The following is a 24,413-nucleotide window of genomic DNA, read 5'->3' on the forward strand; positions in this document are numbered from 1 at the left end:
CTGGTGGAGCTGTTTTTAAAATGCTGCGCGCGCTTGTGTGCCATCATTTATGTACACTGTAGTGGTGAGTGTGTTTGTGTGTGTACTGTGGTTGTTAGGGAGGGTGTTTAGAGCCTCTTGCAGGTAAACGGAGGCTGATCCTGGCATCAGTGGGACCGCTGCGGGATTTCAAGGGAAAGGTGACTTGTTTCTGATTGGCTGATATTCACACTACTTTGATTGGTTCCTGTGAATTGATCCCTTCTCACAGTAAAGAGTATGATACAAATCCCACCCAGGGGGGCGCCATCACTTGTCAGATTTAATAAGCGATGGTGGACTGGGAGGTAGGAAAAAAGCAGATAAAATAAAGCCATGCAGAGACTAATAATAATAATGAAAGGGGAGCTGTAAACAGCCAGCCCTCCACTGAGAGCATTTCTCATGAGGCTTCAGTGAGCAGTGGATGGATCATACAGAGTGGTTTATTTGCAAATGGATTAGTATCATATTTCAGAGTTCAGAGAGTACGCAAGTACTACACTCATCTCATCTCATGTAAACAGGATTTATAAAATGATGTTCAAAGTTCTCTGCTGGTTTGGCCATCCTCTAACCACAATATTTCTGAGACCAGTGACATCACCGGTTTGTAAACTCTGCATTTTGAAGCCCCAAATTCAGCTGCATACTCACCACCATGGATGTTTTTTTGTTTTGACAGAAAATGAACATGTATTATTGTTTTCATTGGGTCAACAGGACAGTTTTCTCTGGGTCATACAGTTTTTCCTTTGCTCAGCTTGTGCTTAATCACCTCAGCTGACCACATGTGGGTCATAGGTCACTGTGGCAAAGGTGAAGGCAGCACTGAGCCGCCACGGGAACCTGTTGTCTTTTGTAACAAGGCTGTAAGTGTATGAGACTGAGACAAAGAGAAAAGAAGAAGAAACTTTATTGTCATTGTAAAGAAACGACACTTGAAAGAGCCGTGTCATCAGACAAACAGCCTGTATTCATATTAAAGATACTCTGTATTTGGGTTTATGTAATTGGAACAAGATTAAACTTGCATCATTTGGTCCCCCAGCCTTCACTATCTGATTAAATTGCAGATAAATTCATTGATTGTTTGCCTTTGAGTCAGTTAGACTGATCGTCTTGTAGGAGCCAGCCAATCAGAGTGCTCCCTTGGGCAAACCTGACCTTTGATTGTCAGAATAGCTCAGGGTAAACGTCACCTTTTAAAAGAGTTTTTGTTGCTGTGCCGGCAGTAGGTTGGTACATCTCGCTTGTGAAGGCAGAGCACGTGGCGGCTGTAGCAGCAGTAAGAACAGCAGGATCACTGTCACTGGATGATCAGGTGAGCGTGTCTCACCTGGCTGCTCTTTGTTTCAGGCTAGTGGGTGAGATGCTTGGCAGAGCATAGAGAAACACACAGAGCAATATGGAAATAGTGCTGTGTAATTCTTGCATTATCCTGTCATTATTAGTCGTTGTACAGTTAGCCTAGTCTTTTACAGGTTTTTCCAGTTTAAAAGAATGGCTCAGGGTTAATGTCATGTGATGTGCTGGGAAATAAAACTTCAAGAAAAATCACTGTTTATTATCCTGTGTTACCCTATTAGATCAGAAAAACACTATGAAATATGGATGGTGTGATGCTGTATCTAGTAGAAGATAATGTTTGGTAAATTATAATCGTTATACCTTTAAAACTGACAATACTGAGTTGGGGTACTTACAGTTTTTTGTGCTACATTTTAGCATTTATTATTTTTCCATTGGTGACAGTTATTGCACAATAATTACTGTACAGACATATTATCCTAACAGTGCACTTTGCTCTCAGGCTGCAGGCTTACTTGTGGTTTCTAATATGGAACCAGCACTAAGTTTGGATTTGGGAGACAGACACCCTCTCTACTTCTAACTTTCCTTTTTGCTCAAGCTTATAGTTAGGGCTGGATCGGGTGATCCTAAACCCTCCCTTAGTTATGCTGCAATAGGCCTTGGCTGTGTTTCTTCTTCACTCACCTCTTTTCAGTATGTATGTGTTTACACACCACTGTTTTTAATCATTAGCAATTATTAAACTGCAGCTCTGCCTCCTATTGTTTTGTCACCTCCAACTGGTCACAGCAGATTCCTGCCCCTCCCTGAGCCCGGTTCTGCTGGAGGTTTCTTCCTGTTAAAAGGGAGTCACCAAGTTCTTGCTCATAGGGGGTCATGTGATCATTGGGGTTTCTTTCTAATACTGTACGGTCTTTACCTTACAATATAAAGCACATTGAGGTGACTGTTGTTGTTGTATATTATATTAGCTCTATATAAATAAAACTGAATTGAACTGGTGAATGGTCCACCAAAATAATAAAGAGATGATTTTTAAAAAAAAGCAAAATGTGAAACTGTCACAGAGAGATCATTAGATCCAGTGTAAACATTGGGCATCAACAGTTTGTGTGACTGTTTCTTGGCATAAATTATATATTTGCACTTATTTTGAACCAGTGCCTGCTAGTATATATACAGTCACTTAGTTGAATTCATAATTTTAAACACTTGCACAGAAATGAGCACCCTATAATTTCACTGGTGTTTCTTTTTTCTAATCGTGAAAGATAAACAATAGCTTTAACATTTTGTTATGCAGTTTATGTTGAATAACAGAATGTGAAAGTACGTAACCAACTGAGGTAATAATTATGTTTGAAGTAGGGCCATTTTCTCACGCTTCCATACAATCTGATTTTTTTATTTTTTTATTTTTTGCAACCATAGGGGTTGCTTCCTGCTAGTAAGAATGCAGGTTAAAGGCCTTTGCAGTGGCTTCCTTTTTCAGGCCTGGAGAGAGTCGTGAAATCAGGACCATGATCTAACTTGGTGTTGATTTGATAAGTCTTGTCTGTGATTTCTAGAGTCCAGATTCAAGGTCATCGTCTCCATCTCCAAGGTTTTCTTGGATGTGGGCCAGTCGCAGTTCGCACATGAAGATATCACATTTGTTAATCTGTTTATTTTTAAGCAGCTTTTCTAGTCTGCCACCTTAAGTGTGTGTTGTAACACCGAGAACCCGTTCCCCACCTATTAAACACCAACACCGGAGTAGAATGGGATCATTACATCTGATACCTGTGGGAGTCTGTTAAATATATGATATATGATCCTGTTATACTGTAAAATGAGCCACAGCTGACCAGTTTCACTTGCTGTTACTCTACGTGAAAAGCAGCAGTCTTTCATTTGGTCTCTGTAATGAATATTTGGTTGTAATCAGCAACCACTATCTGTTATCATAACAGAGAGAGAGCTCTCCACCCAGACTCTCTGTGCTGAAATCTTGGTGGCAAAAGCAGTTCTGTTCATAGTAATTTGTAACTAATTTGGTTAGCACAGCAGTAATCAAATGAGATCAAACCCCACCAGCACCGTCCTTATGAAGCTGATTTGCTTAGAGGATGAGCTTCCCTCTAATTTTAACTCCAGCTGTTTCTTATTAAGCCACATTTTGTGTTACAGAGAAAGATACTGAAATAAAATAATAAATGGAAACATTAAAGATATGTTTCTGTCATATGTGGACCCAAATGAAGGACGCATGAGACAAAACTAAATTTTGAGGCAGTTTTAATGCTACACATAATGATACACAAAATGATACACATAAGGAAAATAGGGAGAGTGGAGACAGCAGGGAACCACAGGTGAACCAAATGAAAATAATAACACAAAGGAAGCAAAACCAAACACAAAGCACAGGGAACACAGGACTGTCCAAATAAAGCAGGAAGTGACAAACTATGACATACACTTGACAGAACACAGAGACGCACAAACACAAAGGGATCCAAACATACAGCCATTCAGACAGGACCTAAGAGGAACATGAGGCAAGTAAGGAAAACTAAACTTTGGTTAAATAAGAAGATAGAAAAATACAGAAACACCAAAGTGAAAAACAAACTAATACAACCGAAGAGACAAAGTGAAGAAAAACTCAGGTCAAAAATGCAAAACGCTGGGCCAAACCTCAGAATCATGATAGTATATGTAAATAAATATGGAAATATTTACAACACCTGATATCAGATTAATGAAAAAGAGAAAATGAGCCCTTTAGTTACAAGATGACTGGGGCTTTCTTTGGGTAGCAGTCCACCAATTTAATCCAGACCGGAATATTACAACAACCATTAAACAGGCTACACTGAAACTGGTAACCCATGGCAGGGCTAACACAGAGATACAGATTTGCCCTACCAAGAATCTGTGAAAGGCATTTTATTCAGCCTCTACTACACACTAGGTGCTTTGTGTTGAATAATTTTAGCATGCTGCTAGTAATAGACTAAACTGAACTGGTATAACCTGATAAACAATGGAGCAAGGTGCCATCCTGATATTCAAGTTAAAGGAACAGCTCTGCATATCTGTAAAGCAAAGTGCTTAGTCTTTATGGTGACATATTCCAGTTCTGGAAATACTTAGCTCATCCCAGATCAGTCTTAACACAAAAAGCCAGACATGCTTGGTGGTTAAAAAATAATAAACCTTCTTAAGCTCTGGATTAAAAAGATTCAAGCAAACCAAATAATGAGCTCTCTTCTTTTGCTTTTTCCAGGTCAGCTCTTGGCCACACACTCCTTCATATAAGTTGAAGCAACGCCTCAGGACATTCAGTCTAACGCCACATTAAATTAGGTCGAGCAGAGCAGTCACTGTTATTAAACAGCACCTCATCAAAAATATCATGCTGAACCAGGAATTCATTCAGAAGCTGTCGGATCTTAATGTCAGCCAGTACATGGGGAATGTCTCCATCCCTGTGTTAGTCAGCATGGGGGCCGTGGCTGCTGCAACAGCCTATTACCTGGCAACACGACCCAAGGCCCTCCCACCAGTCTGTGACCTCCAGATGCAGTCGGCTGAGGTTCCAGTAAGTTCAATTCAAGTGCCTATCAAACTCACGTGACTGAATGTTTGCAGACTGTGAATATAGGATAGTTATGCTGATTCATGATGTGATCCACAAATTACTTGCTATCATTTATTCTCTATAATGTGTGGAAAAGAAAGAAAATCAAGATTTTTCAGGCAGAAGTCTTTCTAGGAACACTTTCCAACTACTGCAGCTGTTACTGCTGCATTCATAATCTGCTTCATTTTCATTTATCAGGGTGGAGATTTTGCACGCCGATCAGTTCTGCTGACTAGTGACAGTCCCTTGACGCATGTCTATGATGATGCCACAACGTTGTATGAATTCTTCCTCAGAGGCGCCAGAGTGTCCAGTAAGTCACAAATAATACAATAAGATCCTGAGTGTGGCATTTTTACTGTGTAAATAAAGATATATATAATGTAATAATGTGTTTGACATGTCATAGTATCTTTGTGTCCTTCCCATACACTATATATAAAACATGGACGCAGTCAGCATGCTGTCACCCATTTCTCTAATTGCACCAACTGAGTTTAGCATTGTTTTATAACCAGATGTGCATATTTATATGTGAGGGCAAAGCTGGGGGAGCTAAAAGCTAACAGAGGTTAGTTAGGAGGGTGCATCTGTAATTCACCACGGTTTAATCAATGAGAAACAGAACAGCCGACGTGACCAGACAAACTGTTACCCATCTGCAAGTCAAAGTAGCAAGACCACAGCTGTTTATATATATCAGGCCTTAAACACCAGCTTTAAAGCTGAGCATTTAAACATGGGAGCCTACAGGAACGGACTTGTTTTTGAAGCCAGCCGCAAATTTCCATTTTGTCAGAGGAACAGCCTGAAACGGGAAGTGGTTGAAATGGATTACCACTGATGTGCCTTTTCCACATTCGAGGGAGATGAGTCAACCGTAAAAGCGACAGTGTTGTTGCTGCTGTCAGTTAAAGTGACCACTCCCCCATCTTTTTAAGACTTGCAATTATCCGTGTCACTGAGTGACTCAGATATCCTGATGAGAGAAATTAGCTACAGGGATCACGAGTGTTGATCCCTGTAGTTGTAAACGTATTGTTTATGTGGCTGAATTTATTTATCCTGTATGTGGATTGTCAGCATCAAGCAGCCATCAGAGAAACTGCAGTCTTTTGCACTTCTGTGTTGGCTTAATTTTTCAGCCCTGGAGGGCTGCTGCTTTTGTCAACAGTACTTGTGTGCTCGCTCTTACTGCCAGAAGGCAAATAGAATAGTTAAGCAGCCTGATAGCTGTCTGATTGACAGTGAAGTGGAACGTGTGTTGCTTATCTGGAATTTAAGTTTTCCAAGCCACTGCAGTAAACCAGATTACCCTCTGCTTAGTGAGATGTTTCCCTTTGTTTGGCTTTCACAGAGTTTCTTCTGTAATAGGGGTATGTATGAAGTGGATGCATGAATTTATGGTGTTAGGTTGCGCTCACGTTCTACTGTTGTAACTCTCCTCTTTCCATCATCCAGATAACGGTCCCTGTCTCGGCTCCAGGAAGCCTAAGCAGCCTTATGAATGGATGTCCTACAGAGAGGTAAGAGTTATCAAGACCAGCTCACCTTGTGTAAACATTATGGCCTCCATCTGGTCAGGGTGACGGCTAAAATTCGCAATCAGTGCAAACAGTTGTTTACAAAGTAATGGTCAGAAAGGTGACCTCGTCTCTTTTTGGTCCTTTTTTTTTTGTTTCACACATGGAGCCAGGAGTCAGTGCCATTCACTCTGGAAATGTCTCATTTTATCCTGTTAACAGTACCGAAAATCCTCACCTTGTAACTTTAAATTTTTGAGCCAGATGTGACCATATTTAGATGAAAAGGTACTTAATGCCTCATAAATCAAAGCTGAACAAGGTTCAGTTCATGTTGCTGTTTGTCAGTTCATCATTAACAGGTGGTGTGGTTTTGTGTGTGTGTGTGTGTGTGTGTGTGTGTGTGTGTGTGTGTGTGTGTGTGTGTGTGAGTGTGTGTTAGGTAATTGAGCAAGCAGAAAATCTGGGTTCTGCATTTCTTCACAAAGGAAGCAGCAAGACCGCCGACCCCTACGTTGGCATATTCTCACAGAACAGACCAGAGGTACACATTCACACACTTTAAGGTTTTATGCACTATCTCTCAGTTTGGGCAATTTAATAACCTCAGCACCAACATTAACCTGGTAGAATGTGCAGGTTTGTGATGGCAGTGCATTTACATATATTTATGAACCAACTCTTGAAATGTTTGTGTGTGCAGTGGACCATCAGTGAGCTGGCGTGCTACACCTATTCTCTGGTGTCAGTCCCTCTGTATGACACCCTGGGAACTGAGGCCATTGCCTATATTATAGACAAAGGTAAATCAGAGCAGCACTGACTTGATGATGATGATGATGATGATGATGATGATACTTTATTGATCCCACAATGGGGAAATTACAGTTGAATGCATGTCTATGACAGAGGCTTTGCTGAAGAAGTCCTGCTGGTGACCTACTTGCAATTTGTTTCTGCAGCTTCTCTCTCAACTATAGTGTGCGATGTGACGGATAAAGTCAATCTAGTGCTGGATTGCATTAACGACACAAAACACAGTGTGAAAACCATCGTTCTCATGGAGCGCCCCGGTGCCAGCCTCATCGAAAAGGGGCAGCAGGCTGGAATCCACATCCTCAGCCTGCAGGAGATGATAGTCAGTAGGCAGAATTTTAATTAATTTAATTTCTTTGTCTTTTTGTTTCATTCTTCTACTTTTACCTTTCAAATATTCTTCATTCTTTTCCCCTCAACAGTTTCTAATTTCTTTTTTCTTTGCTTGTTTCCCTTTTTTTTGCAGTGCTGTGAGAAAGTGTTTGCCTCCTTCCTGATTTCTTAGATGTTTGTATGTTTGTCACAAATGTGTTGTGATCCTGGGTCTTTTGCCCAGTATTTTGTGCTTTGTTTTTAATTGTAGTTCTGTTTAAGTTTCCACTGCCATGTTTAGATACCTTGCTTATTAATGGTCAGGTTGAGTCGGTGTTTTGTATTTCCCTTTTCAAACCCTCCAGTGTGGCTGAATTAAAACAGTTCTGCAAAGAAGAGTGCACCAAAATTCCTCCACAATGATGTGAAAGACTCACTGCCAGTTATTGCAAACACTTGATTGCAGTTCTTGTTGCCAAGGGTGGCACAACCATTTTTTCGGTTTATGGGTAATTACTCTTTCACACAGGGCCAAGTAGGTTTAGGGAGCTTTCCCCCCCCCTTAATAAATTGTATTTGTATTTACTCCGGTTATTTTTGTCCAATATAAAATTTTGTTTGATGATCTGAAACTTGCAAGTGTGATGAATATGCAAAAACCTAAGAAATCAGGAGGGGGGAAATGCTTTTTACAGCACTGTACCTGTCCTGTGCCTTGTCTTTATCTTTTATCTTTTTTATTAACCTTTCTTTTCTTTTTTCTTGCTTGATGTTCTCACTTCTCTTTGTTTTATCGCCTTGTTGTCCCTTTGATTTGTTATTTCTTGGATGGTTACTTTTTCTGCATACTTTTCCTGTTGTGTTGTCTCACTTGCAGCTGCCTTTTATTCTCTTTATCATTTTCTTTTGTTGCTTTATTCCTTCTGTGGTCTGTTAGCTAACCTGCATTTGTTGCTGCACAGGCTTTAGGGAAGGCCAACCACCAGCAGCCACAGGTATGTAAACACTGGCCCATTAGATTTCCTCTAAATGATGATGATGTGGTCTGTTATGTAGCACTGTTTGATTCGTTTTTACCTTCTTCTCTTCAGCCTCCACAGCCTGAGGACATGGCAGTGATCTGCTTCACCAGTGGAACCACAGGTGACACATGCACAGACCCACAGTGACGTGCCCCAGTGTGATTTGCATTAGCGTGTAAAAAATTTACCATGTGTGCATTTTCAGGAAAACCAAAGGGAGCTATGTTGACACATGGGAACATCGTATCCAACTGCTCATCTGTCATCAAAATTACAGAGGTGAGGTGCTGATGTAATTATAGAACATCTTTGGTCTTGTGAAGGGATTTTTTCTTTAAGCCGCGTACACACTGGGAGCAGTTCGCTCGGCGTGCGTGGATTTGAAGCTGCGGGCTGGCCACTCACATTCCAGGCTCCGGTTGCTACATCACTGCAGACTGCTTCCTGTGTGTGTGTGCAGCTTTAGGGAAGCAGTAAGAAAAGACAACTTGTGAGGGGCTTTGATGGGCCCGTCCCTCCTCTCTCCAGTCATAAGCTCAGACCTCTTCAGAAGATGTCACAGTGTCTTTTCTGCCTCTGGCCCATAAGCTGGAGTGGGTGGTGAAGGTGCAAACGTTAATGCTTTCCCTCCCTGTCTTCGTGCGTGCATGTTTGTCTGTGCGTCCTCGTCTGTGTGTTTGTATTCCTCCCTGTATGTGTTTGTTTTAGACCAGCTGCCCAGTGCGTCCCAGTGATGTCCATTTATCCTATCTGCCCCTGGCCCATATGTTTGAGAGAGTCGTGCAGGTATGTTCCTACAGATCCTGTGGACACCTTTTGTTAAAAATAGATGAGGATTCCTTCTAGCCTGCTGTGTCAGGCTCTCTTTAATTACATTCTCCTGAATTTTCCTTTTCCCCTTCTGACAGGGAGTGATGTTACTGCATGGAGCCAGGATCGGTTATTTCCAGGGAGATATTCGTCGGCTGTCGGATGACCTGAAGGTGTTGAAGCCTACTGTGTTTCCTGTGGTCCCACGACTCCTAAACAGAATGTATGATAAGGTATGGAGGAATTTAAGCTTTCTGCTCATTTGTGGGCTTGAGCAAAGATGTCAGTTTCTGCTGTGGTGATGTTGCTCTGATTAATTCTGGTAAGTCTTCTTGTGTAGATATTTGGTTACGCCAACTCCCCCTGGAAGCGCTGGCTCCTGGGATTTGCCTTCAGGAGGAAGCATTCAGAGCTCATGAAAGGCATCATTAGGAGAGACAGTATATGGGATCAGCTCATCTTCCATAAGGTCCAGGTATACAGAGCCAGCACACTTTTTATTTTATTACTATTGTGTCAGCTGCTGTTATGTCACTTTGTAGTTAAGTGCTAAATGTCCAGGAATATATACAGTATATTATTTTAAACAACAGTGACCACCAAAGAGTTAATGGTGTCTAGTTGACCAACATCATTTCTTTGGGATGCAAACGAGCCACCTGGATAGTAAATAAGGTAATGTGCTGCCCTCTACAGGACAGCCTTGGAGGCCGCGTGCGTCTCATGATAACAGGAGCTGCTCCCATATCTCCAGTTGTTTTCTCTTTCCTCAGAGTTGCACTAGGCTGTCAGGTAACACACAGACACACACCTGCGTGCTGAATTTGACCTTTGTTCCACTATTGTCCTGTTTTGTTTGATCACCATTAGTGGTATTTTTCAAAGTATGTCATTAGGGCTGCAATGATCCGTCATGTAACTTGAATAAATCGATTATGAAAATAATCTTGCTTCAAAGCTCCGTTTAATCTGCATGACCATGTACTGCTCAGTGGTCAGCTACAGAGGCAAATCTGGGGGTGTCTTTCCACTTTATTTGGGAAATGAAGACGCATAGCTGTGGCTTGTTGTTGCCAAATTCAACATCAAAACCACAGAAAGGAAAAGCTGTTGTCCACAAGGATGGTGCTAATGTTGTAGCAGCGGTGAAGATTTTGGCAGAAAAGCATGGATGGGCATCAGGGTGATGTGCAGGTCACACCCTGAATCTGGTTGTACAGAGTGCTCTGAAGAACCATCTCCAAATTGTGGGGCTGCCTCCAGGAACTTTGTCAGACATTTTCAAAAGAGCAAGTTAGCCTGCACTAAGCTAAAGGATAAGCATCTGCAAATGGGTACACCACAGTCCATGATTCAAGATGTAAGGACTCGCTGGAATAGTACTTATCACATGTTATCTGGGGTTCTGGAACAAAGTTGGCCTGTGACTGTCTGACCCAGCAATCGCTGCAGAGGAAACACCTTACTGAGGAAGTGAGCCAAGTCATTGAGCCATTTGAAGGGGCTACAGTGTTCCTGTGTGGGCTGCAGTATGTTACAGTCTCTGTGCTTCCATAACTTGTGCAAAGAAGTTTGTACCAAATTCAGCTTTTTAGACCTCACCAGGAAGGTCCTTCCAGGCTCCTTCCAGGCTGAACAGACTATAGCAAGATAGAATTATTTGAGTTTAAACATGAATCTCCAAACATGGTCCTAATTGCTGCAGCTTTGGATCCCAGATTTAGAAAGCTCAAGCACTTGCCAGCTGATGAAGCACAGTACAGACTATGGCACCTGCTGCCAAAAGGGAAACAAGGGAGCCCAGTGAAAGTGACAGTGGAGCCTCCAGGACAGCAGCAGACGATTCAGTAATGAATGTCAAGGTTGTAGCATCATTCCTCACAAATATACTGGGATCATCATCATCATCAGACTCCAGCATTAGGATGAGAAGTAACAACTAAATCAAACAGTGCAGAAGGAGGTCTTGATATATTTTGGAGAGCATCCTCTGTCCGAGAAGGACAGTCTGTTGTTGTGGTGGAAAACAAATGCCGCTCCATATCCAACCCTGGAAAAACTGGAAAAGTCCTTTCTGCGTGTTCCAGCAACATCCACCCCATCAGAGTGTCTGCTTTCTGCAGCAGGAAACATCAGTCTTACAGACACACTCGTGCACTGACACACACTGTCAGGATTCTCTTTTTTTTGCCTCCTTCACAATAATGTAAGGCCTTACAGGAAGAGAGGCTATTTTGATTTATGCCTTATTTTAGTTGTATGTATAACTTCATTTAACATTAATGTTAATTATTTATTTTTGTGATTTATTTTGTTTGTTTCATTTAAGAGGTTTAAATGTACTTTAAAAAGAAAAGCCTATTTAACATACATACAAATGCACTGAGAGGTTAGTTCTTTTGACATACTGTATGGAGTTAACCTATTAAAATGCTGAATTTTCTAAAAGGAAATCAATGAGCTGTTCATTGTGTGAGACCTGTCTTTTTTCTCTTTTGAATAGTTAATATTGTCGATTAATAATTCAATAAAGCATTTCTTATCTGATAACTCGATTAATGAGTGGAAAAATTGATAGAATAATCGATTATTAAAATAATTGATAGCTGCAGCCCTGCACATCACAGCAGTATAGTAGAAACCTTCATCCTCCTTTTGTTCCCTGTCATTTCTATGTTGCATAGTTCTGTTTGTGGCAGCAGTAGCACTACAGATTATAATAATAATCCTGGTTTATGCTCTGTCGCAGTTCTATGAAGGCTATGGACAAACAGAGTGCACTGCTGGCTGCACAGTGACCCTGCCTGGAGACTGGACTGCAGGTAGCACATAATGAAGTTGCCAAAATTAACTAACTCTACTTATCTTAGTTTTTTTTCTTTGCATTTTACATCAAACAACCATGTAAAAGTGATGAAGTGATTACTGGTCTTAAGAAACCCTCAAACTGACTTCATGTCATCAGGTCATGTTGGACCCCCTCTGCCCTGTAACACAATTAAACTGGTGGATGTACCTGAGATGAACTACCTGGCTGTGAATGGAGAGGGAGAGGTAAAACTAGAAAGCAAACACATCAGCACATATAGCTTACTGTTTTGTCCATACAGTTATACTTATTTGTGCATGTGCTGGTTTCCAGGTGTGTGTGAAGGGTGCCAATGTGTTCCAAGGCTATCTAAATGACCCAGAGAGGACAGCAGAGACCATCGATGCAGATGGGTGGGTTCACACGGGAGACGTTGGGAAGTGGCTTCCGGTAGGTTCATGCAGCATTCATCTGTGCATTACATTAAGCTCAAGACATATGTGCAGTAATACAGACGTCAAGTATATGGCCAGTCCTGAATTCTGTGTGTGTGTGTGTGTGTGTGTGTGTGTGTGTGTGTGTGTGTGTGTGTGTGTGTGTGTGTGTGTGTGTGTGTGTGTGTGTGTGTGTGTGTGTGTGTGTGTGTGTTCACAGAATGGCACGCTGAAGATCGTGGACAGGAAGAAGCACATCTTTAAGCTGGCACAGGGCGAGTACATTGCTCCTGAGAAGATAGAGAACATCTACATGAGGAGTGATGCCGTGGCACAGGTCTTTGTGCATGGAGACAGTTTGCAGGTAGGTGGAGGACATGGTGGGGGAGTTATATCAGGTCTTACTGTCATTGACTAACATGCTAAAGCCACACCATTCAGTTTTCTCTGTGTTATTTTCTTTGTGTTATGAACAAAATCCACTTTGTTGTTTACCTCCAGGCGTGTCTGGTAGCAGTGGTGATTCCTGACCCTGACTTCCTATCTGACTGGACCAAGAGGACGCTGGGACTGCAAGGCAGCTACCAGGAACTGTGTGGCAGAGCGGTAATGAATTCAGAGAGTTTACATGTGAAATACAGTATTCTTCAATACAGCTTGAACTCTCTGAGGCAGCTTTCTTGTCATTTCTTTAAGCAGTCTTCAGGAATAGTTCTCCAGGCTTCTTGAAGGACATTCAAAGCTCTTCTTTGGATGTTGCTGCCTTTGGTTGTGTTCTCTGTCAAAATGATCCCACACTGCTTCAATAATTTTGAGGTTTGGGCTCCGGGGTGGTCAATCCATGATGATCATGTTCCACTGTGTGTTTTTCATTAAGGTGTGCTTTTACTACAATCACAGTGTGTTTGGGATCATTGTCATGCTGAAAAATGAAGCCGTTACCAATCAGACTCTTTCCAGATAGTATCGCATCATGGATCAAAATCTGATGGTACTTTTCTGCATTTGTAAGTCCATCAATTTTTGACAAGATCCCCGACACCACAGTCTCAAACAATGACAGAGCCAGATGCATCTCTCAGCTCCTTGTTCAGGTGTTTGCCTAATTTCCCATTTCTTAAGGACATGACTTTCAGATACTGTTCATTCTGTAGATTTTTTTTTTTTAGGGATGCCGCTTCTCCTTTTGTCCTCCACTTTTCTTGTTTCCTCAGTGTTTTTAGGAACACTGCACATTGTGCTGAGATATGCAATGTTTTTGGCTCATTTTTATATGTAGTAACAACACTGGTTCGTCCTTTGAGTTCGGTGCCTTTTTATGCTTGAATGATTCATAGGGCAGTGTTTCGTGGCTTAACACACATAAAACATTCCCCTGAAAACAGTCAGGTAGAGGGACAGGACTGAAAATGAAGTAAAAGGCAGCCAATGTCCAAAATACTTTGAAAGACTGCAAAAGTTGTAATTGTGTGGTGTCTCTTTACGACAGCATTTGTAACATTTGGGTCGTGTTCGGTGGTGAAGAGGAAGCGGCAGACGTACTTAGCAGACAGTCAAAAACGCACAACCACACTGGTACTGGGAATTCCAGTGTTGTCCTTTAATAAACATATTCTTCACCAACCTTATAAAGCCTCGTTAAATGTCTGCTGCATTATCAAACATGAAATAAGCAGTGCTCATACAACCCGTGACATTACTGAGAGTTAGGGAGATAAAACTATAGGTCCTCCTCGGTCCGTGCGTCCATCTGCCAAAACGTTTCTCCCACGCTGTCTACAGAGGAGCGGTGACATCACTAACAATAGCTTAGGCTGTCGTAAAGAGACACCACACAATTACGAGTGTTACAGGACCTTTAGAAAACCTGGAGAACTACACCCCATCTTGGGGTTTTCAAACCAGATGTGACGAGGGAGCATCCGACTAAGAAACCAATATTTATCATGCTGGACATCAATCACAGTGTGGGCCCTCCCTAAAGCATACTCTGCTTAGTTCTAAAAAGACACAAAGTGTACTGTCAGCAATTCAGGGATCTCTGAAAACAGATGTAATGAATTATTAGATTGAAAATATGGAGCAGTACATCCTGTGCTCTACAAAGGTAATCTTGTGTAATACTTACACTACCCCTATCTGACTAGTACAGCTTTATTAGTCAGTTTGTAGGTGACTTTGTAAAAACATATTAGAATATTAATGGCATGCTGTAAATGAGTCTTATCTTATCGTCATATTTTAACTATTTGTTTTCATTATCCTCTGAATAGGAAGTCAAATCAGCCATCATGGACGACATGCTGCGGTTGGGCAAGGAAGGAGGCCTCAAGTCCTTTGAGCAGGTACAGCACCCACTCATAGTTTATTTTTTTATGTCTCTAAGTATTCCTGTACACGTTGTGAGCATTAGAAGCAATATTATCATTGTCGCTAACACCATTTGCCCACGTCTGACCTTTAGGTGAAGGCCATCTGCATCCACACTGAACTGTTCTCCATCGAGAACGGCCTGCTCACCCCAACGATGAAGGCCAAGAGGAACGAGCTGCGGCAGTACTTCAGATCCCAGATCGATGAGTTATACGCTGGGATCAAAATGTAGAAGGAGGAGCGGAGAGCAGAATGGAAGAACGGATTACAGCTCCTCTAACGGTGTTTTAGATTAGATGAAAAGGGAAAAAATAAAGAGGAGCATGAGCTGAAGCATGCAGTAGAAACAAATGAATGAGGCCCTGAGACCCTCATCCTGGGCCCTGTACTACAAAGCAGGTTATCTTTTCATTATCTGGCTTCACTTAAACTATCTAGCTAGCTAGCTATCGCATACGATGGTGCTTATGGGGCATAAACACCTGAAAGGGGCACTTTTGACACAGTCGTAACAGCACAAACGCTGAAATGACCTCTTTAAGTCTTCATGGCCAAACAACAGGAACAGGATATAATATCACTTTTAAGGGATTCAGAGCATGAAGAGCCGTGAACTTATGGCACACAATACAAAAAGCCTGTGAGGGTCCAAAGCAGATTTTAGCTAAAAAACTGATTTTTCAGTGTCATTGCTGATGATGATGTGTTGATTCTAAAGCTGATTCACCTTTGTCACACCAGAAATCTCAGGACTTCAACAAACAGATGCATAATGCACAATGTTTTTATGGTTCTATTTTCTGAGGTTTACAGGAATCCTGTGAAACCCAAGCAGCTTCACACAGAGCGCTTCACTGATGGGACTGTTTGATGTCAAGATTTTGTTTCAGCGTTGACTTTTTTTAACAGCAGAATTGTTTCCACTGGGTCCTGAATCTTTTCCATAAATGAACTTTGTTACAGTTAGAACCTGTCAGCAGATAAAATAATTCAATGAAATCTTATTGTACACAGGGAATGAAGTGGCTAAGGAACATTCGGATATAGGGGAAATGTTAATGTTTAATTTATACTGGATTCAGGAAGGGAAGAGATTTGCTAAATTAATCTTTGTTTTTATTATCCAAATATTATGAAAATATAATTAATTTGACTGTTATAATTGTTTTAATGTCACATTTTGTAGAATATTTGATTAAAAGTATCAAAGAGTCAGTGTAATGTCATCTATTTTTTGCTTCACTACTGCACAGAACTTTAAATATGCTCAGTTTTATGTCAGATTTAGCATCATATTTATGTTCATTGCGTTTGCGTAACTGGATCAGGCTGAGCGTAGTGAACTCTTTCGCTTTCCGTAAAACTACAGGAAGTTAGAGTTAGAGCTCCGGGGCTGATAGTTTTCATAAAATTATTAATTTCATACAGTCACTTTAAGTATATTGCATTCACAGCACCTTGTGGCAAAATTAAGCCCCAAATGCAATGGTTTCATCAAAATAACCTCTCACTTAGATATTTTCAGTATTTTAATTTTTTTTAAATCGTATCTTCCACCCCTGTGCGTCTGGAATGGTACAGTCCAGAACTTGAACTGTTTTGCGGGAGCAGCGGGAACCTGTTTGAGCTTCTTCGACGAATCCTTTCCAAATCTGACATACCTAAAGTTGCTTATAATGAGGTGAGCGCTGTGAATTGGAACTTATAAATATTTCAGCAGTGGAAACTATACTTGAGCATACACACAGTGCTTGGTTAAAGAGGCGTTATCGCTGACCGCTGCTGTTCGTCTGCTGTGTGTGAGAAAAAGGCTCGAACTGTAGACGTAAGGAGATGAGAAATGCTTTATCTTGTGTGTTGGGAATTATTTGTGAATGATGATGAATTATTATAATTGTTTGGCAGATGATTATCTGCAAGACATATATTATTGTCTTACAGAGGGTGATAGAATATGGGGTTAAAGGTTTCCTGCATTAGTCCTTGTAGCAGCAGAGCTGAATCAGTGTGTTAGAGAAGGTACTTGGTTTCCTGTCCGGTAAGTGGTGCAGATGGTGGTCAGGATTATCCAGAGATGGATGATAGTCTGTCAGTCAAAGAGCCAGATCCTGCGTTCTGCATACAGTCTGTGTGTTCAGCCTGTTCTCGATGTGGGCACCCTGGTACTTGCATCCTTCCACCCTCTTTCTACTGAAATGATCACCATCTTTCTGGGGTTATTCACATTCAGAAGCACGGTTCCTCCCAGACCACTTCACAGCATCATCCACAGGTCCTCTGGACTCCTCCTGCCCATCCAACCTCTGCAGAATCGTCAGACTGTTTGTGCAGGTGGTGTGATGCAGAGTTGTACTGAAAGGCTTTCGACATCTGTGACTAAAATAAAAAGAGCTGCTGATAATGTTTAATGCTGCCAGTGCAGCAGTGCTTAAACTGAATATGGTAAACCTAAAAAAAAAAAACCCTAAATATATCTCATTAATTTTGTTTTTAGATTTACATTCTTCACAAAAGGTGACATCTTGATAAGAAGCACATTTTATCACTGCTGTGCAATGTTCATGTTTCATGTGTAGCCTGAAGGTTCAAACATAGTCAATCATAGCATGAAGTGGAAAATACAATGTTGATTATTATTTACATGATCTTGTGTTGATTGTGTTGAACGGCTGGATGTTGTGGGGCAGCATTATCTCCTCTCTTGTCAGAAAGGATAGTCCAGTGTATCCTCCGCAAAAGGAGGTAACATAGGAAGCATCGAAACAGCTTCCCTTAGAATTGACAGAATTCAACCAGTTGTTTTTACAGCAGCCATACGGCTAACTCAGTTAGGGTCACATCACTCAGTTAGGAGGCATCCTAAACAACAATAACAATTCCATCATAGCCTGAGGGTTATTGAAGCAGGCTGGTAGGAGGATGTTCAACAAACTCAGGATCCAGAGCCAGTTGATGTGAAGCGTCACCTTCTTGTGTCCCTGTCCTCTTGTTTGTGCAGTGCTAAAAAGCAACGAGGAACCAGGGTGCCAACAGCGCCTCCGAAGGAGAGTGAAGTAAGTTTGTCCATATCTAGTGAATGGGTCATTGTTCTGTCTGCTGTATTATTTTTATCAGGAAAACCTGTAATCATGTGTTATTCCACCTTGTTTTGGGGCAACTTTAAACTGCCTCATCAGACTTTTATTCCTCCTGGTTTTACTCAGAAGCAGAAAGCGTCGTCTTTTGATCAAATGGATTCCCCCAACCTGTCTTCTATAGACAAAGCTAGCTTCCTGGCAGGATTACAGCTAAATTATGGTGAGTCATAAGACCACTGATCTTTTATATATATTTATCATCCACCACCTGAAACCAGACACAGCATCCCATCGGTCTAGTCATGCATTGGATATATTTTCTGCTCATTAATTAACTTTTGCTGACCAGATAATTCTTGCATTGCCCAGGCAACCCTCTGCACAGTACAGCCATGGAGGAAGATTTAAATGTGAGTGAGGAGAAACAGATGAGCCAAGAAAGGGCAGGAAGAACTGACTTTCCTAAGACAGGAAAGGACACTGGTAAACAACGGGGAGCTGCTGTGAAGAGGAAGAAGGCAGAGGGAGGTCAGGAGAATGAGGAGGAAGAGAAGAAGATAAACAGGGGCAGGAGACGTGCTGGAGAGAAGGTCAAAAGGTAAAGTTAAAGGTGTGCTATAGTTACTGTACACTTACTAGTTTATTGCCATGTGAATATAACCTTTTTACCTCTGGGTGCACTGAACAGGCCTGAGAAGGAAGCAACAGAAGATGAAAGAGCAGAATCAGATGCAGAGGCACATAAATCCATCCCCACGAAGGTCAGTCACCCTGCCTCCAGAGCCAGGCAGCAGCGATTGGTTGGGAAGAAGCCCGCCAAGAGGGGCAGTGCCAGGTGAGGCCCAGTACAAAGAGATACCCTTCACAGAGATGTGACGACACACTCAAAACCCCACAAAGTTTTAGAGACTCTTTTCTGCCACTTGTCTGAATCTGGGTCTGCGGGCGGCGGTGTAAACACTGATTCTCCCGGTCCTCCCTCCCCCCAGCCACCTTCTTGAGAAATGAAGTTTTTATTCTACTTTGAGTATTTAAACATCTGATTCTGTGCCTTCAGATAGAGCTCATATGCTGGAACATAACTACAAGGACTATTAGCTCTGACAGCGACTTGTTGAACTTCACTGTGTGTGTGTGTGTGTGTGTGTGTGTGTGTGTGTGTGTGTGTGTGTGTGTGTGTGTGTGTGTGTGTGTGTGTGTGTGTGTGTGTGTCCCACAAGGCCAGTGAATAATCAGCAAAGGACGGAGGACAAGAAGAGAAGAAGTCAATCTGGTAGTGGAAAATCCAATGACAGTCAGTCACAGGTGAGGAAGTGAATATTGTGTCTCCAGTAACGAGATCTCATAGCACAGAGGTGTGTTCATAAGTGAACAAGCATTTAAGACATTGCATATCCTTCCAGGACTCTGGCCCTGCCCCACAGAGGCACAGGAGAGTCCTGTCTTCTGATGAAGAGGAGGTGGATGAAGACACCAGCTGGGTATGAACTAGCATTAACACAGAGTTTTGGCCAGAAGCCCAGCAGTGACAGGAATGTGGGCTACAGTCTAATTTAGCATCTTCTTCTTGATGTTATTCCCTCAGATTCCAAGTCCAAAGAAGTCCAGGATGCATAGTTTGGGAAGAACTAAAAAGTCTTTGTCTAATAAGTCCAAAGCTAGGAAGTCCTCATCAGGTAAGAGCAACAGAGAAAAGCTTATTGTCACTTAGCACTTTTATATGCTCATTTCTGTAGTACTCTTGAACAATAGTTCTCGAGGCTTTCTGAAGGTTTTTTTTTTTTTTTTTGGACATTGGCTGCTTTTTAACTCTAGCCCATTTTCAGAGGAATGTTTTTTTTTTTTTTTGGTTTGTTAAGTTGCTAAACACTGACCTGTAATCAGTCAACCATAAAAAAGGCCCCTAATTCAAGGGATGAACATGACAGACAACTGAGCAATGAACCAACTTTAAGTGGCATCTTTAAGCACTTTGTTAGCAGCCTGTCACAAAAACATCATTTGTTTCCATTTCTTTAGTTGAATCTATGAAAAATGCCAAGGATAACAGTCTGACAGGCATAAAACAGGATATTTGGACCAACTATGTGATCTCCAAAGAGCTGTTAGCTGAAAACATGGCATATCTGTGCATGCTGTGCTGTGCCTACTTGAAAATTTCAGCAAACTGGAAAGAATAAGTGGCAAGTCTTAAAAATATCTACAGCAGATAAACAGTATCTGAAGGTCATGTCCTAAAGAAAGGAAAAAAATCCAGCAAAGTCAGGACACAGGACCTGACAGATGCATCTGGTCCTTCAGCTCATCCATCTACTGCTCACTGAAGCCTCAGCAGAAATGGTCTCAGTGGAAGGGTGGCTGTCAGGAAGCCATTCTTAAGGAAGGGAAAGAGGGGAAAAAAGGATGAGGTATTCCACATTACACAAGAACTGGACCAAAAATCAGTGGATGATGAATCCAAATGAGAAATTTTTGGTTTGAATTGTCGTCAAAAGAGAAGTTCGCCAGTCTACAGCCATCTGTGAAACACAGTGGAGGCTCAGTCATGGTTTGGGGCTGCATTTCAGTGGTGTGGTGTTGGAGATCACCAAAGTGATGGCATTATGAAAGTAAAACAAATACCATCAGATTTTGATCCACCATGTAATACCATCTGGAAAGTGTCTGATTAGCAGCAGGTTTGTTTTTCAGCATGACGGTGATCACAAACACACTGCCAGTGCAGCAAAAGCCCAGAGCTCAGTGTTATTGAAGCAGCAAATATCAACTTTCAAGTTCATTAGAACTGTACAAACTCTGTTTCTGCCTTTAAATACTTTATTTCTGTTTATGTTTGCAAATTAAATCTCATCCCATTATTCTAGCAAAATATAAAGAAATGAGGGGTGGCTCAAGACTTGTGCACAGCACTGTAAGGTCAGAGTTCGATAAAAACACTGGTCCCACTCTGTCAGTATAAAGCTGGAGTGTGTTCCTAATCACAGCATAAAGAAGTGGGGCTAAACAGTGAGCCAGACATGTAACTCATGTTACAAAATTAGGAAGTGTTATTTTGTTCATCTTCTGTCTTCTTATTTCCTCCTCATTTAGTGTCAGGGGAATAAAAAAATCCTTCTGCATAAAATTCCACGGCTGTTTTAAACTCTTCAGCCACTTACCGCGTCATTGTTGGAAGAAATTAAATCATACAACAACTTAAATCAGCAAACCTCAAATCATGTGAAACTGGTTTCTTGAACATGCTGTTTGTCCCAACCCAGTGCAAGCAACGTGTACCTAATGAAATGTCCAGTGAGTGTATTTGTAATAAGAATTTTGAAAGCTACATTTTGGTCATACTTTCACTATGAGGTGGCAGCGTTTCACAAAGAAACAAGAGAATGCAGGTTGGGGTGCTGTTGTGGTTAGCGCTGCTGCTTCGTAACACCATAAACATTTGTTTGTGAAATCTGTGCGGCTGTGGGCCTTCATTAAAAAAGAACCTCCAACTGGAAGTGTTTCAGTGAGCTTGTGCCAGTTTTATCTTGTCTTAAGGAAGGGAAAGAGGGAGAAAAAGATGAGGTATGCCACATTGTAGGGTCTTTACCCGCAATACAAAGCGCCTTGAGGCGACTGTTTGTTGTGATTTGGTGCTATATAAATAAAATTGAATTGAATTTTGCTGTAGTTTAACTGTAATTCCCATTTTTTATTTCACATTAGTGTTCACAGTGATTAAATAATGGAAATTATTCCCCTTGAAGGCAGTGCTTCTGGAGAACCGGGACAGGCCAGCACAGGCAAACAGAGGCGGAAGAAACTGAGCCAACATGTAGGAACAGAGTTAGAGGTGGTGCTGGATTCCTTCCTTGATTTCTGTGACCAGTACAGGTAAACTTCCAAAATTCAGGTCCCCTGATGTCTGTAACCTCACTGCTATGTATTCATTGTAATGGATGCCTTTACGCTGACAGCAGCTGTGGATGGAGGCGTCATGTTTTCAGGTTCTGTCTGTCCCAGTCTCTGGAGCACCTTAAAAAGGCATCTGTTCAAATTTGATTTCATTTTGGTGCATAAAGGTTAAAGACACAACTCAAGAATTCATCCACCAAGTTAGGATAAATTTTCATCCAAATATGTCTTAGGATAAAAATGTTGAAGTGATGATGTTTTCTATCCAAAAGGTCAAAGGCTGAGTCAGGACATGCATGGATAAAAGGTGCAAGTTGGCTGGTTGGCAGAGGTGATGGTTCTGGTTCTGTGTGTCTGCTTTCAGGGAGTCTGTGGAGTCTAAAGCTGTCAGACAGGCCATTGACTGTTTCTCCAACAACGTCAAAGAGCAGCTCTTGGAAAAGGTCAGACTCTTTCTAATTCTGCTGATGATGTCAAGCAGAGGTTATCCAGCAACTTCAGCAGCTTCAAGCTGGCATCTATTAGACAGAAACCAGTAAAGTGTGTTTCCAGTAACTCGTACGCTGTGTATGCTGAGCCTTTTTAGAGCTGGAGCTCATCCCAGCTCATCATTCAGTCAAACCCTGTAAATGTTCTCCGGTGCTCTGCTCTCTTTTTCAGATCACTTCTTTAAAGGAGCTCAAGGTGCTCAAAAGAGACAACATCAAGGTAATTATGGCAGCTGATTAGCCTTACTCAGCAAACATATGCATGCCTAAGTACTAAATTATGACCCTAGTAGCATGGTGAATATGCTACCTCTAGAATTGAATTGACTTAGTATTGAACTATCAGGGGCACCATATTCACAGAGTCACACCATCAGAATTTCTTCGACAGTTCTCCTCATAGGGCGCCCCTCAGTGGAAGAGCAGGCGACCATGTTTGCCACAAGGCAAAGTGCAGGCAGCGCAGGTTCGAGTCCCAACCTGTCGCTCTTTGCTGCAGGTGAATAAACAGGCTTTTTATTCATCTGAATAACAAATGACACATTAAATAAATGTAATTTAATAATGACCAAATAATGAGCAGACAGGAATCAAACTGATCCCTGGACGTTAGAAGAAGGTGTGTCAGTAAATGGATGTAGGCGATGGTGATTAACGACTTTATGATGACGAACATAAATGGATCCATTTGAGAATTTATGGGAGGACCTTTCATAATGAAATCTAGTGTTTGCTTCAGCACCAGGTTTGCCTGCTCAGTGATGTTGGTAGAGCTTGACACACGCTGGTGTTTCTGATGGATGCTGGTCGCGTCTCATTCATCAGCGGGCAGGGGATCTACTGAGATCTCTGTCACGTCTTTAACAGAGTCTCACCGACGTTCCTCAGTCACTGTGTTAATACCGTCAGTTTATGTTAGAGCACTGATGTTAGTGTTTTGCTCAAAGGCAGCACTGATGCTTTGTGGTGAAGTGTCACAGAGCAGCTTGCATGTCTGTAGGCTGGGTTAAACTTATTCACTGTGTCCACTGTTCTGTGTAGGTGGGCTCTTTGATCCGTAAAAACACGCAGAGACTGTATGATGCCAAGCACGAGCTGATGAGGTGAGATACAGAAGTCATCTTTTTAACAAACACAGCCTGCTGTCAGCTTGATGCCTCTGTAGGTTAAGAATTACCGTAGTCCTTAAAACATCCATGGCCCTGTCACAAAAGTCTACATCCTTTTATTCCTTGTGACCAATGACCTGGAATGACTGGTTCAACAGGGCAGAGAGGCAGGCGTGGTTGCTGGGGAAGGAGAAGGCCGAACTGCAGCTGCGATTAGCTGACTTGAGACGAAGCCAGGCCTTCCTCCATGACATCAGAGAGCTCAATAGACAGTACCTGGACTACAGACACAAACACCCCAAGGAGAAAGAGATGGTAGAGAGACACAACGACTGGTGCAGATGTTTACTTCAGAAATTAAATACCAAAGTCACTGCAGTGTGTCTTTCTGGTGCTTCTTTATTCCAGTACGGGGCGTCCAGCTTAGCAGCTCTGCTCTTGGAGACGAAGCACATCGAGACGGCAGAGAATCAGCTGAGAGGAATCAACATCCAGCAGGAGAAAAGACAGAAGAAAAAGGAGACTGGGGAAAAAACACACGCACAAAAGCAGAAAGTTTAAAGCTCCGGCGACTGCATAGTATGAGATATAAGGCTGGAAGCAGCTTGGCAGTGTGGATTGTAATGTGTTTTGTGGATAAGATTTTGTATATAACCAATATTCTGTTCATTTAGATCATAAATGTAACCTGTAGATGATTGCTAGAAGATTTGCACCATTATATGTTTAATAAATTCAAGTAACTGGACATTTTCTCTGTGTGTGTGTTGTTCAATAAGGATGCACGTT

The 24,413-nt window shown here is 41.8% G+C and overlaps 2 protein-coding genes across 3 annotated transcripts; both read left to right on the plus strand.

Annotated features, from left to right (window-relative positions):
• Positions 1–1,169: 1,169 nt before the first annotated feature.
• Positions 1,170–16,249, plus strand: LOC115786918 (long-chain-fatty-acid--CoA ligase 1-like). Its single transcript, XM_030739422.1, has 21 exons — positions 1,170–1,342; positions 4,604–4,918; positions 5,159–5,273; positions 6,422–6,486; positions 6,926–7,027; positions 7,187–7,286; positions 7,446–7,621; positions 8,574–8,606; positions 8,703–8,754; positions 8,839–8,912; positions 9,342–9,419; positions 9,542–9,676; positions 9,784–9,918; positions 10,140–10,235; positions 12,193–12,265; positions 12,409–12,497; positions 12,586–12,702; positions 12,907–13,050; positions 13,188–13,292; positions 14,960–15,031; positions 15,151–16,249. The coding sequence occupies exons 2-21, from the start codon at positions 4,733–4,735 to the stop codon at positions 15,289–15,291; spliced, it is 2,088 nt and encodes a 695-aa protein (XP_030595282.1). The 5' UTR covers positions 1,170–1,342; positions 4,604–4,732; the 3' UTR covers positions 15,292–16,249.
• Positions 16,250–16,645: 396 nt separating this feature from the next.
• cenpu (centromere protein U) lies at positions 16,646–24,359 on the plus strand. Of its 2 annotated transcripts, none has more exons than XM_030739841.1 (14): positions 16,646–16,740; positions 18,058–18,112; positions 18,236–18,356; positions 18,506–18,734; positions 18,825–18,971; positions 19,357–19,441; positions 19,540–19,617; positions 19,722–19,812; positions 21,880–22,006; positions 22,392–22,470; positions 22,688–22,735; positions 23,557–23,618; positions 23,783–23,939; positions 24,033–24,359. In XM_030739841.1, the coding sequence occupies exons 1-14, from the start codon at positions 16,736–16,738 to the stop codon at positions 24,183–24,185; spliced, it is 1,437 nt and encodes a 478-aa protein (XP_030595701.1). In that variant the 5' UTR covers positions 16,646–16,735; the 3' UTR covers positions 24,186–24,359. The 2 variants fall into 2 exon arrangements, with proteins under 2 accessions (XP_030595701.1, XP_030595704.1); XM_030739844.1 differs by having other exon boundaries at positions 18,263–18,356; positions 24,033–24,358.
• The last annotated feature ends 54 nt before the right edge of the window (positions 24,360–24,413 follow it).

Source organism: Archocentrus centrarchus, chromosome 10, assembly GCF_007364275.1.
Source record: "Archocentrus centrarchus isolate MPI-CPG fArcCen1 chromosome 10, fArcCen1, whole genome shotgun sequence".
In the NCBI taxonomy this organism is placed as follows: domain Eukaryota; kingdom Metazoa; phylum Chordata; class Actinopteri; order Cichliformes; family Cichlidae; genus Archocentrus; species Archocentrus centrarchus.